This window comes from Gadus macrocephalus, chromosome 23, assembly GCF_031168955.1.
Source record: "Gadus macrocephalus chromosome 23, ASM3116895v1".
In the NCBI taxonomy this organism is placed as follows: domain Eukaryota; kingdom Metazoa; phylum Chordata; class Actinopteri; order Gadiformes; family Gadidae; genus Gadus; species Gadus macrocephalus.
The window spans coordinates 11,935,386-11,949,008 of record NC_082404.1 but is presented as its reverse complement, the minus strand read 5'-3'; the positions used below and the strand labels follow the sequence as shown (position 1 = coordinate 11,949,008).

Here is a 13,623-nt window from a genome sequence, read left to right as displayed (position 1 = left end):
AGGAACTCGGGAGACGACAGGGAACACGGAACACGCAGGACTAACAACCACAACTAACCACAGCAAACCACAATGACAGCACAAGGAACAAAGGAACGACGAGGGCTTAAATAACAAACACAACGAGGAACAGCTGAGACACATTAGGGGAGGGAACAGTAATCAACACAGGAGGGAAACTACAGGGAAAACACACACACCCTGACAACAACAGTGTTACCCCTTATGTTTTCTTTCATGACGACCAATAAAAAACAACAGTGTTACCCCTTATGTTTTTTTTCATGACGACCAATAAAAAACAACAGTGTTACCCCTTATGTTTTTTTTCATGACGACCAATAAAAAACAACAGTTTTTTTTCATGACGACCAATAAAAAAGACAGTGTTACCCCTTATGTTTTTTTTCATGACAACCAATAAAAAACGACAGTGTTACCCCTTGTGTTTTTTTTCATGACGACCAATAAAAAACGACAGTGTTACCCCTTATATTTTATTTGACAAAGAAAACAGTGTTACCCCTTATGTTTTTCTTCATGACGACCAATAAAAAACAACAGTGTTACCCTTTGTGGTTTTTTTCATGACGACCAATCAAAAACAACAGTTTTACCCCTTATGTTTTTTTCATGATGACCAATCAAAAACAACAGTGTTACCGTTTATGTTTTTTTTCATGACGACCAACGAAAAATGAGTTCCAAGTGCGGGTGTGGTGACGTATGTCATATGCGTCGAGAGCAGCGAAGTGCTGTAGTTCACAAAGCGGACTCACATAAAACCTAAAATTATCAAACTTATTCACGAAAATTTTTAGTTTTCTTTGCATGAAAAATTATCATTTAAATCCACAAACAATATATGTGTAATCCAGGGCATATAAAGACTGGGACCAGAAAATAATTATTTTCTCTCCGTTGACACCCATTCATATTTTTTCGATCTCTAATAATGGCGCATTTCCACTGCAGGGTGCGGAACGGATCGGATCGCAAAGGTGCGGGTCGGATCGCGTTTCCACCGCCAAAAGTGGGCGTGACCCGGACTTTGCCGTACCCGTTCCGACCCCATTCTAGGGACTCCTCCGTTGCGGTACCCAAAACGAGACCAGACGCCTGAAAGGGTACCCTGGAATTCTAGCTACACCCCCCCTCCGTTGATTGGTCGACAGAATCGTCACTTCCGGGTGACGCGGTGATAAAAACAAACAAACAGTAGCCTCGAGGTATTATTCTTTACAATTAACATGTCGCGTAAAAAGCTTGCTTGGGCGAACAAGGAGGTGGAGACGTTCGTCTGCATTCTTGCGGAGGAAGACGTTGTTTACGATGTTTACGTAGCTGCCGCGGCGATTGACATCCGGCCTACCACCAAGGGTACTGTCGGCAGTGGAAACGCGACCTCGGAACTGAGCTGGGCTATACTGCCCCCTCCCTACCGCCCCTTTGCGATCCGATCCGTTCCGCACCCTGCAGTGGAAACGCGGCAATAAGGTCCCATGAGCTCTACCGGAAGAGGCGTGACTTCGCCACTCTATTCTGCTCCCGGGCGCGTCTCATTACCAGCGACTATAAAGTTATTTCAGCTCTATATCCAGTTATTATTAGGTAATGGCTTTTGTCGTTTTTCGGCGTTGGAGACTTTTTACAGACGCTGCTTTTAAGACAACAAATGTTGGACAAACATATTTGGTACATACAAGCTACAGCACTTCATGCGAAACAGAAAGCACCTCTACTGGTACAGTATAACAATGTGCAGTAACATTAAAACGACTACAGGTGGCAGTAGAACCATATACGTCCAAGGTAGTTGGGTTCCTACAACAGACAGTATAAAACAAGATCCTTCCATGATTTTTGAGCACAAGCAGTCGAGGTTTAACACAAACGTGCTGTTAACAGTTGAAATGTAATTACTATACTGTAGGGATGATTTATGCCTCATGTTTTTCACAGATCTGGAAAGACCTCAACCTCACATTGATCTCTTTCTAGATTGATTACTTAATGAAGGGCTTTATGTGTCAGGTGAAACTGGCATTAGTGCCATTCAAGCAATAGTGAAGGGGGCACACAAATGCACACACACACACAGACACACACACATGGATTGTGAGTCCAGAGCCCTCCACTCTAGTCCATGTCAGACATGTCTACACCGTCTCCATTGCTCTCTCCATTAGTCCATTTAAATTCTGGCCATCACTTAAAACCTGTTGTCTGCTCTCTCTCTCTCTCTCTCTCTCTCTCTCTCTCTCCCACCACCGACATTAGGGGCCTCTGCGCGGCAAAATGTGGTCTCGGAGCGACACGGGTCAGTGGTTGCTCTGGCGATAAATCGCCCCCAGGTGCGAAACGCGGTGGACCGAGAGACGGCCCGGAGACTCCTTGAGGAGCTGAAGGCCTTCGACTCCGACGACCAACTCAGTGTGGCGGTGCTCCACGGCAAAGGTCGGAGGAAAGGGGTGTGGTTTACTCAGAGGGGTGTGGTTTACTTACTGTGGGTGTGGTTTATGCATAGGGGTGTGGTTTATTCAGTGGGGTGTGGTTTACTTACTGTGGGTGTGGTTTATGCAGAGGGGTGTGGTTTACTCAGAGGGGTGTGGTTTACTTAGAGTGTGTGTGGTTTATGCAGAGGGGTGTGGTTTACTCAGAGGGGTGTGGTTTACTTAGTGTGTGTGTGGTTTATGCAGAGGGGTGTGGTTTACTCAGGGGTGTGGTTTACTCAGTGTAGGTGTGGTTTACTCAGAGGGGTGTGGTTTAATCAGAGGGTGAGGGGTGTGGTTTACTCAGAGGGTGAGGGGTGGGGTTTACTCATGCTGCGTTTTAATATCCATCCGTCTCGGAGGTCTGAGGACGTTGCCTAGCGACACGCACAAACACGCCCCTTTTCCTCGGACGGCGAACTCGCCATCTCGGTTGAACTCAGTGGTGGCCGAGCAAAATTCCGAGACAGAATTCAAGATGGCTGCGCCCGGTGTGACTTGAAGTATGAACTGTTTTCATTGTGCTTGGACCGCTTTGGTGGTTTAAATGGCAATTTCAATCACTCGTATTACTGCAATACCTTACTGCGTCCGTATCTCTGCCTATGGCCTATAGCCTACTTATTTTGGAGCGCCTGGTCCTCTGCCAATGCTACCGCGACTTCAGCTTTCCGGGTGGCGTCCATGTTTTCCTCCAACGACCAAGCGAAATAATAAAACGCTTGAAGTGTGGGCGTGGCGTCAGATCCGAGATCCGAGTCGTTTTGCAGAGAATACGTTTTGCAGAGAATAACGCAGCATTAGAGGGTGAGGGGTGTGGTTGACTCAGAGGGTGAGGGGTGTGGTTTACTCAGAGGGTGAGGGGTGTGGTTTACTCAGAGGGTGAGGGGTGGGGTTTACTCAGAGGGGTGTGGTTTACTCAGAGGGGTGTGGTTTACTCAGAGGGGTGTGGTTTAATCAGAGGGTGAGGGGTGTGGTTTACTCAGAGGGTGAGGGCTGGGGTTTACTCAAAGGGTGAGGGCTGGGGTTTACTCAGAGGGTGAGGGCTGGGGTTTACTCAGTGGGTGAGGGCTGGGGTTTACGCAGTGGGTGAGTGGTGATAGATCTCTGTCACATCAAATGCAAAACATCAAACATGCATGAAATACTTGTTATTTATGAAATCCTATTCAGTACTGCAGTTTTGATTGTTTGTGGCATAAGATCAGCCGAATGCTTGGGTATTGTCCATAGCGGAGTACTGGATGTAGTCACCACTGTACTGGTCGTGAGGGTAACAGCTGTTGGAGCTGTTGCTGCTTGTACTGGTGATGGTAGCATTGGTGTTGATGGTGGTAACACCTAGACCAGGGGTCAGCATCCAGTGGCTCCCAGTAGCGTTGAGAACAATTGAAATAAATAATGGTTAGTGTAAACTACAAATTTCATAAATGCCACAAACTATAGGCTATTGTTTTATATATATATATATATATATATATATATATATATATATATATATATATATATATATATATATATATATATATATATATAGTGTCACACATGTATAACTTCTAGTTATACATGTGTGACACTATATACTACTTGGGAGTCAAGTCATTTTGTGACTCCAGATTATTTTTGAATTGCTGGTGGGACCAGAAATGTCTCTTTTGATGGTGAAGGTTGCAGACCCCTCTCCTACGGAGTAGATTAGATTATACTCATTCATTCTCATTAGAATTAGAGAGAGAGAGAGAGAGAGCAATTGGCATGTGTCAGTAATATGAGCCACAAGATTCACACATTCAAATGTGAAGGTACCTCCACCCCCCCCCCCCCCCCATCTCAACACCCCCCCCCCCCTGTAGTTCTGCCGTGACTAAACGGCCGACCCCGCTAGCGATTAGCCTTCGCTCTAAGTTTCTTTTCTTAGAGATGACAAGCTGGGAGGTACCGCTCCAGGAGGGCTACTCCTTCCAGACATAAGGAAGACATTTTGTTCAAATAAGCGCCAACATCATCATATTCTGAAGTGCTCCTCAGAGCTTGTGTTGTTCTTTTAATTTTAATAATGTCCCTGTTTAAATGAACCGTAATTACGCCGCCCAGGTAGGTAGCGACTACTTTGGCACATGTTTGGAGGTGTTGCAGAGGGTCGGGATTCACCGGGGTTTCTCGCGGTCAGGTGGCGTCTGGATGCCCGCCCGACTCGAGGCTGCGTGGCGTGGGCCGTGAAGGTCACCCGGAGTGCACCTCGATCTTGAACCAGAACGAAGATGGGATGAGAATTACAAAAAACTAATAAACTTTTCCAGGATTGAAATCTGTGATCTCATATATTTTTGGATGAAAATATGTGGGATTCAGATGGTTGAAAGTCGGTTTATAGGCCCATCTCAATGGTTCACCAAAGATATACTATATAATGATGCTGCTTTAGTGTAATTTAGATTCCCTTCCCACGTTTGTCTGTCTAGGGAGTAAAAAAGACATCCTTTACAACCTAGACATAAAGTTAAACAGTGATTTATTTTGTGTTTTTAACGAGGATGTGCATGCATTTACTGGATTGGAACGAAATGCAGTGGTCATTTTCTTTGCTGAAATATAGTGTCTGGTTCTTCGCGGAAAACTTTAAACAAACTGTCTCAGACTTTAAATTCTATGTTTCGTTTTGCTGGACAGCACTGTGTCTGCCTTGTAAATATTCACAGTGCCATTTAGACTAGCTTCAGCCACACGACAAGAGACAGAGGCTTTCAAGTTTACAATTCAGAGGATCAATGTGACCGGACTGGTGACAAAAAATTTCAATAATCGTAAAAAGATCTTGTTAAAAACATCAGCTGGTTTAATAGAGCAAACAAAATTAAAAAGGCAAATAACTGTTTCCACATTCTACAAGCAGCTATGGTGACTGATCCTTACCTCCACAGGATAGACAGAATTTGTTTATCCATTTAATATTGCAATTTGTATATAACTAAACAGATTGTCGCCAACATTATTAACGTGATTCCACCCAAAAAGCTGTTTTCTCTCAGAAAATAGAAAATAAAACATCTAATAAAATAGTTTCAGGGATTTCCTCGCTGCACGACACATCAATGCGCTCATCATAAACAGCACGACAGACCATTAGTGTGTAAGCCCACCGTGTCCACCCAGAGCTGTAATCAACAGTCTCTTGCCCCATGGGTGTTGCTTGCTACTCATTGGCTTTCATCATAGCGCCTCTCTCTCTCTCTCTCTCTCTTTCTCTCTCTCTCTCTCTCTCTCTCTCTCTCTCTCTCTCTCTCTCTCTCTCTCTCTCTCTCTCAGAGCGTATGTAGGCCTCTTGGGCGATGTTGTAATCACCACATGAATTCAACGGAACTTTGATTCGACCGCGCTGGCCATTAATGAGAACATTGTGCTGTCACTGTGTCTGCCTACTATTGCGTCCCTGTGTGTGCGTGCGTGTGCGCCTGTGTGTGTGTGTGTGTATGCATGCATTCGGTTCCACGTGCACAGGAGGGTCGGGTGCATGGGCTATGTTTGTATATTGGGGCTCGGGTTACTTTGGTGAGAAAAAAATAATAATTTGTGTGCCAGCCAGCCAACCAGTCAGTCATGCGTCCAATCAGGCCCGGCTGCTTTCGAAGCCGCTGTCAAATTGTAGCCCTCAGTCTCGGGCTCCACTTGTTTTGTTTTTTTTCATCTTCGTCATTTTCCCTTCCTCTCTGACTTTCCAGCTGTCATACTTTGTAATTTTGTGGTCTCCACCAGGAGGGAATTTCTGCGCTGGTTACGATCTGAAGGAGCTGGCCAATCACACGGCTGCCCTCAAATTGGAGCAAGATGTCACCAAGAGTCCCGGTCCAATGGTGAGTGTCTCTAGTAGTGCATAGTGTGTGTGTGTGTGTGTGTGTGTGTGTGTGTGTGTGTGTGTGTGTGTGTGTGTCTGGCTGTATATTTGTGCAATGCATGCATGCATGTGTGTGTGCGTGTGTGTTTGTGTGTGTGTTTGTCTTTAATCCACATGCAGAGCCTCCTTTGTTCTTTGGCACGCATAATACTAGTCAACATAGAACGGGTATAGTATCGGAACAGTAGGTTTCACAAACAATTACACTGTGGCCTTTGTTAAGGTCTGTGTGCTAGGGTATGTTAAGAGGAGGCGGAGGGAGGTTTTAAAGAGTTGGACCGTAGCCTGGAAACGCTGTCGGTCGACATGATAAAGAATAGCAAACTCTGTCAAAGTATATACTGTGTTTCCTTCCGCACAGCGAGGACTTGTGTCATTCTGCTCCCCCGGCCAACCCGTAATGCAATTAACTCAACAAATAATGATAACCTTCACAGGATTAAAATAAATACAATAAACACAGGAACCAGGACTTTTACATATGCCGTAAAAAATAGCAACATATCGAAGTCTTAAGAACTATTATTTCTCAAGGCATCAGAGGGCCGTTCTCAAACTTTATTTATACAGCCGCTTTCACGCAAAACAGCAACATTTCTACTGGAGGTGATGCTTTTTTCTGACTCAGGCTATCGACTGATGCAACTATTGTAGCAGACCGAATAACAAATGTGTATTGGGAGTTGTGCTACTGTATCTCATTCCGCGTGTGCATAATGAAATGGGTCTAAAAATCTCTTAATACCTAGTGGGATCTGTGAATGCGTGCAGGAATGTGCAAACGTGTATTCAGCCTCCGTGTGTGCATAATCAGATTTGTAAATGTACAAACCATAGGTCTATTAATTTGTAGACAAATCTCTAAATGCATTCATAGATACGAATGTCTGGAAAAGTATTTCCTTGACTTGAGTCTTGTGTCTCCTGCTCCTTGAGTCTGTGACGTGTGTGTGTGTGTGTGTGTGTGTGTGTGTGTCCCAGGGCCCGTCCCGCCTGCAGCTCTCCAAGCCCCTGATAGCGGCGGTCAGCGGCTACGCGGTGGCGGGGGGTCTTGAGCTGGCCCTGCTCGCCGACCTGAGGGTGGTGGAGGAGAGTGCCATCATGGGGGTCTTCTGTCGCCGCTTCGGTACGCTGCCTCTTAATCCTCCTCCTCGTCCTTCCTCCTCCTCTTCGTCGTCGTTGTCGTCCTCCTCATCCTCCTCCTCTGCCTCCTCCTCTTTCTTCCTCTGCTCCTCTTTCTCCTTCTCTTCCTCCTTCTACTCCTGCTCCTCCCCTGCCTCCTCTTCCTCATCCTCCTCTTCCTCATCCTCCTCTTCTTCTGCTTCTTTTTCTTCTAAAAGCGGCGTGCTCGAACACGTACACCACAAACACACACACATGTCCGTGCGTGGATCCACAAGTGCTACACACGCAAGCAGGTAGCAGCATGCACGCACATATACACACAAGGAAACACACAGGGATACACAGCCGGATGCACTCGCGGATGCACACAACCACACACACAAACACACAAACACACAACCACTGGCATGGGAGGCAGTAATTGAACCGCTGGCTACTTCATCAGCTTCCTGAAACGCCTACTCTTCCTCTTCTAATCTCCTATTTAAAGTGTACTTATTTAAAGTGCTGTGCAGAGCGTACTACACGGACAGCTGTACTCTGTCCTAAATTAGGTTGGGATGATCCTGTGTTTTGGTGCACAGGGCTTCACAATAACAAGTCACATGTAATAGGATGGATTTAAAAGCAGTTATGTTTTTGTTCTATTTCCTGGGGAAATGAAGTGTAAACAGCAGTGGAACATAAACTAAATCATGCACGCGCGCACGCACGCATGCACGCACACACGCACGCACACACGCACGCACACGCGCACGCACGCACGCACGCACGCATACACGCACACACGCACGCACACGCACACTTGAATAATGCTTGAGGCTTTTTTTTCGAATGATCCCTTTCTCCCTATTTCTCTGTCACGCACTTTCTTTTTTCTCTCTCACTTTTTACTCTCTCTCTCTCTCTCTCTCTCTCTCTCTCTCGTGCGCTTTTTTATTCTCATTGTGGCCGTCTGGGTTCTATTCATAGCCTTCTTCAAGAACGTATCCGTGTGTTTCCTTGAGTCCCAAACTCACAGTACATCACCCCCCCCCATTCCGCCTGCTTGTCAGGAAGCCAAGCCAAACGGTTACTATTTTTCTCTCCCCTTCCCCCTATCCCCTCTCTTATCAGCCACCCAGCCTCCTCCTCCTTCTCCTCCTCCTCCTCCTACCCCCCCCCCCCCCCCTCCCCCTCCTCCTCCTGTTTTGTGTGCTTCGGACGGAGGGAGTCACGGGGAGATAACGCCCCTGCTGGCCGTGACCCTGTTGCCCTGGCGACCAGACGGTGCTGGTCAGCCATGATAAGACGAGAGAGGAAGTGGCCAATAGGCGGCCTGCTGGACCCACCAAATAAGGTTCACCCTGAGAGGAAGGAGGGAGAGAAAAAGTTGTCAATGAAACAATTAAGAACAACAAAGTAAGGTATTTTCCAAGGTACAAAAGAAACGGTTGTTTTTTTATTATTGTTTATTTATTTTTTACTTCAGACAAACTGGCAGCTAAATGAAGCATCAGAAAACTATATTTGTAGCAGTGTGATTGTAGATAATTAAGGTAGACTGTGTTTCTATTAAAACCTCCCACTTCTCCATCCGCTGAAGACAGTCTGGGTACACATCGGTGGCTTGTGGCCGACTCGGCAACCAGCGCGATTGTGGTTTGAATCCCGCTTTTTTCTCACAGCCTCTACGGCTGCACTCACTGTATCAAACCCTCTATGAGATTTCCTCATTATAACATGCCGATGCATTTTGGAAGCTTTGCGCCCACATGGCTGCCCAGTGGTACAAAACGGGCCCATTATGGGGTCTCATTTTGGATCTTCGCTTGTAAACACGCTGAGCTAAGCCCGCGTGCAATTTACAATTGGCTGGCGTAGGGGACACTCTGCAACGTCTCGTCTCTCTCTCTCTCTCTCTCTCTCTCTCTCTCTCTCTCTCTCTCTCTCTCTCTTTTCTGTCTCGCTCATATTGCTGTCGCCGCTGTTCCAATTCCGCTGGAGGTTTAAAATACGAGCATGGCGTTTTAAAAATACGACGGTTGTACTATAATTTACTTGCGTCGTGCTAGATCCTAAGCGTAAACATATAGGGCTTATCATCCGGGGCCTGTAATTTGACAGGAGAGTGTTCGCGCTCCTCATTTGTCTGTCTGTTCGTCTCAAAGTGTGTGTGTGTGTCTGTCTGTGTGTCTGTGTGTGTGTGTACTTGTGGGTCGTCTGGCTTGCCCAACCGGCTGCCTGTCTTTCTCCGTAATGCCCTCTCATAGCGGTGGCACGGGCAGACGCCACGCCACCACCGCCGCCTAGCCCTCTCCCCCTCCCCCCTCCTTCAGCCCTCAGCCCTCCCCCTGGCCCCTAACCCTCCCCCCAGCCCTCAGCCCTGCCCCTAGCCTCCCCCTTTCCCCCCCCCCCGGCCAGCGATACTACAGCTCCCCTTGGCTTCTGCACGTTATATTTAGAGGTCAGTCTGCGCCATGCAAAGTGAGGGAATTGTGGCGGGCGTCAGTCGGTCGGACACGACAACAGGTGATGCCACGGGGCAGGGTGGAATATTATTGGTCCTCGCGTTTCCTGCCTTAAAGTCATGTTTTTTCTAAGGCCATTTCAGACTCTTTTCTTCAGCTAAAGACCGACTAAAGATGGGAGACACACTGAAACTGTGTGGGTTTGGAAACGGTTAAGTGTTGCATCAACCCCAGCTGCTAATCCCCAGCCTCTGTATTTTATTGCGACAAGCCTCTGCGGCCTGTTTGTCAATGCATTTAACAGTCGTTTCCTGCAGCCCGATAGAAACACAGTGGTTCTTTCTAAATCGGATCCGAGTGTGACCGAGCAATTATACCGCATGCTGCATATTTTAAACCATGTCCGACCCTTACATTATCGTTGTTGTTAATATTCAAGAAGTGCATATATATATATTTTTTTTGCTTAATGTAGGCCTAATAATGAATTGGGTTGCTGAAACTACAGAGCACCACATTTATTTTCCCCTGAATACTGTAATATCCCCATTAAAAAAATCGGTTCATTGACAGTGTAGTTAAAATATTTCTCCAGTTAATTTCGCATTAGTCGTTCTGTAAATGTCACCGGTGTCGGATATCATGTGAAACTACAGTCATAAAACCCAGCCATCTGTAAAACCCTGCAGACTGCAACACAAAGAAGAATAGGGAATTACTTGAGTGAAATCAAAACATTTGTTTTAATAAAGGCTTTGCATTCGGACACAATCCAAGCCTTTTCCATTTGATGCGGGGCCCGTTCAAACTGGTCCGGGGCCCACAGTGGATTTGCACTACATCCCTGATGGGGACCGAGCTGAGAGGGGGACTTGGTGGGGGGGGGGGGGGGTCCGTGAGTACACATCCTGAGAGGACCGTGTGTGTGGATGTCCCAGGGGCGGCCGACGGCTTAATGCACTCAGGGAAACCCGGGCCCAGTGGAAAGAGGAGGAACCGACAACGTTTTGGGTTTTCCTCCCTGTCCGATTTCATTCACCGACGTTAAACAGGCTTTACGGAGGTTGAACAAAAACCCACCTCTTTCCGACTTCCTTTACATCAGATTTAGTGTGGCGCGGTGGGAGGCAGGGTTTATTTAAAGGCCTTGCTTTGGGGGTTTTAGCCGGCTGGCTGAGCAGTTTTTTTTCTATTTGAAAGGGGCGAACTCTGTGAGCGTTTTCTTTGGGGCCCCGCGAGGCACCCGCCTGAGGGAACCCCGAGTGTCTCTGCATCGGAGCTGAAACCTCTCTCTGTGTTCCCACTTGGCCGACCTGTGATGTGGGCCCATCCCGACCACGAGCAACTGACAGCTTCCTGGCATGGGATTGGCTACTACTGAACCTGTGGTTTCCTTCGCTGCCCCCCCCCCCCGCCCGCCTCCGCCCACACCCCCGCTGCCGTCTCACCTATAGGAGGAAATTAAAAAAGGGAGGAGACCCTTATATCGCAGTAGTCCCCGATAAGTGGACAGGAATGGCTCTGTGATTTGCTCTGTGAACAACCACGATCCATTGATTGTCCCCTGATCGCAGTTGCATCATAGGAAGCCGCATTAAAGCTCTACCTTGTATCCAAAGCCCAGATCCGGGAGATTAGCATGCACTAAACCGGGAGTTCAAGTACACCTGCAGTGATTACATAGTTAATACACAATCTTCCCTCAGAATGAAACAATGGCCATGGGCCAACCATGACTGATAGCAGGAGAATGTAGAAGAGGAGGTCGTCATGGTGGAATGGCAGGCCAGCTCCGGAACAAAGGAGCTGGGCTGTTTTAGAGGAGATAACAACATTATGAAGCTTGATATTCTATCAAGCTTCATAATGATGTTGTTTCATTTCAGCCCATTGCAGCTCGGCCGCTTATCCTCTGCTAAGAATGGATGTATCGCATATCTCATACAATTACAACTCTTTGTACTCGCTAATAACAAAATGACTTTTTGTGGAGCACCTCAACAAGACAATGTTTTGCAGCTCTTTCCGAATTCCCTTCCTCTTGTCGAACCCTTTTAAGAAGGTATCGGTCCTCCAAGCACTCTCAGGGGCGGTGACTTCTGTACCACTCAAACCCCCAAAGTGTTCTCACTTGAAGTTTGACCGCCGACTAAGCAGCTTTTAAGAGACAACCCTTTTAAGAGATCTACCAGATAGGTGGGCCGTGGTTGGGATGTCGCCAGCGATGAGTGCAAACAAGGAGGCGACACACAAAGGGCGAGAGAGAGAGGGCGAGAGAGAGAGAGAGGGCGAGCGAGAGAGAGAGGGCGAGCGCGAGAGAGAGAGGGTGAGCGAGCGCGAGAGAGAGAGAGAGAGAGAGAGAGAGAGAGAGAGAGAGACGAGAGAGAGAGAGAGAGAGAGAGAGAGAGGAGAGAGAGAGAGAGAGAGAGAGAGAGAGAGAGAGAGAGAGAGAGAGAGAGAGAGAGATCTAGCCAGTTTTGGATCTGACCCATTGACCGATATCTGTGCACTTTCTTCACATTCTTTGTGTGAACCCACACCCACCTTTATGATCCTCCGCTGGCCCTCACTGAAGCTCTCTGCGAGAGTGCGAAACTACACCCTGTGATCATTTGGTCACAGATTAACAGAAAACAGAATCCCCATTCAGCAAGGTTTTAATGCTGTCATCTGAGCACAATAACAGACATCACCAAACATTCTTGCAATGTAACAGGTTGTTAGCTAGGATAGTCCAGTGTTAAGGGTCGAAAGAGCTCTGGATTCAAACCCCCCTGTCCATCAGTATCCCTTAGGCATCCTTGAGCAAGATGCCAAACCCCAATTTACCTTAAATCACATATTGAGCAAAAAAGATCATAACTTAATTTTCAATGAAGGTGTCTGTATTGGTGTGAGCTTTGTTCCACGTTTGGGTTTTAAAGAGCATAGTGTACGATTGTCAACACAACAACAGGCTATTGTCCTCCCTTCACAGTCGCACCATTCCCACACTGTGTGGTCTCGCACAACACCGCCCGAGTAACACAACGATTAACACACTGCTACGCATTTAGACGGCGGTTGTTGGGCATGAAATCCAACACTGGCCTTCGCCAGAGAGTCCCGGTGAGGATGTTCTGTGGGGAACCAGAAACAGGCCTCCTCTCATCTCCATCAAGTCTTTGATTCACGACCCGAGGGCTGTCATCCACATCAGAACTGTGATGGCGTTGCCCCCATGGAAGTCCATTGCGGTGGGCTTTTGGCATTGATGTGATGTGGGGGGGGGGGGGGGGGGGGCGGGCAGCTGGTACCACCACAGAAGTGCACTTCTGCACCGTTTTATCTTTTTGTGTTTGCCTTCACACCATCTCACCCACATGCAGGCTAACTGTTCAGAGCAGGACGTGTGGCGAGGGAGGTGGGTGGGTCTGGAGATGGAGATGGGGGGGGGGGGGGGGGGGGGGGGGGGGGGGGGGCGTTTGATGGAGAATCATGTCTGCCTACTCAGAAAGGGCTCCCGTTTTCGAAAGAGCCAAACATCCAGACGTTGGTTTTTGGTTTTAAACACGATTATACAGAACATTATGTCGTTTAAGCCTTTTGTTAATTACACGTCTGTTTTTTTCCGTTGTCGATTGTCGTTAGTATAAGAACATTCTTTACTCTGTGCCTTTCGAAG

General features: G+C 47.3%; 1 protein-coding gene across 1 annotated transcript; it reads left to right on the top strand.

Moving 5' to 3' along the window:
* Positions 1–1,526: 1,526 nt before the first annotated feature.
* On the top strand, positions 1,527–8,006 carry zgc:101569 (uncharacterized protein LOC449822 homolog). Its single transcript, XM_060045583.1, has 4 exons — positions 1,527–1,744; positions 2,281–2,457; positions 6,246–6,343; positions 7,366–8,006. The coding sequence occupies exons 1-4, from the start codon at positions 1,615–1,617 to the stop codon at positions 7,804–7,806; spliced, it is 846 nt and encodes a 281-aa protein (XP_059901566.1). The 5' UTR covers positions 1,527–1,614; the 3' UTR covers positions 7,807–8,006.
* The last annotated feature ends 5,617 nt before the right edge of the window (positions 8,007–13,623 follow it).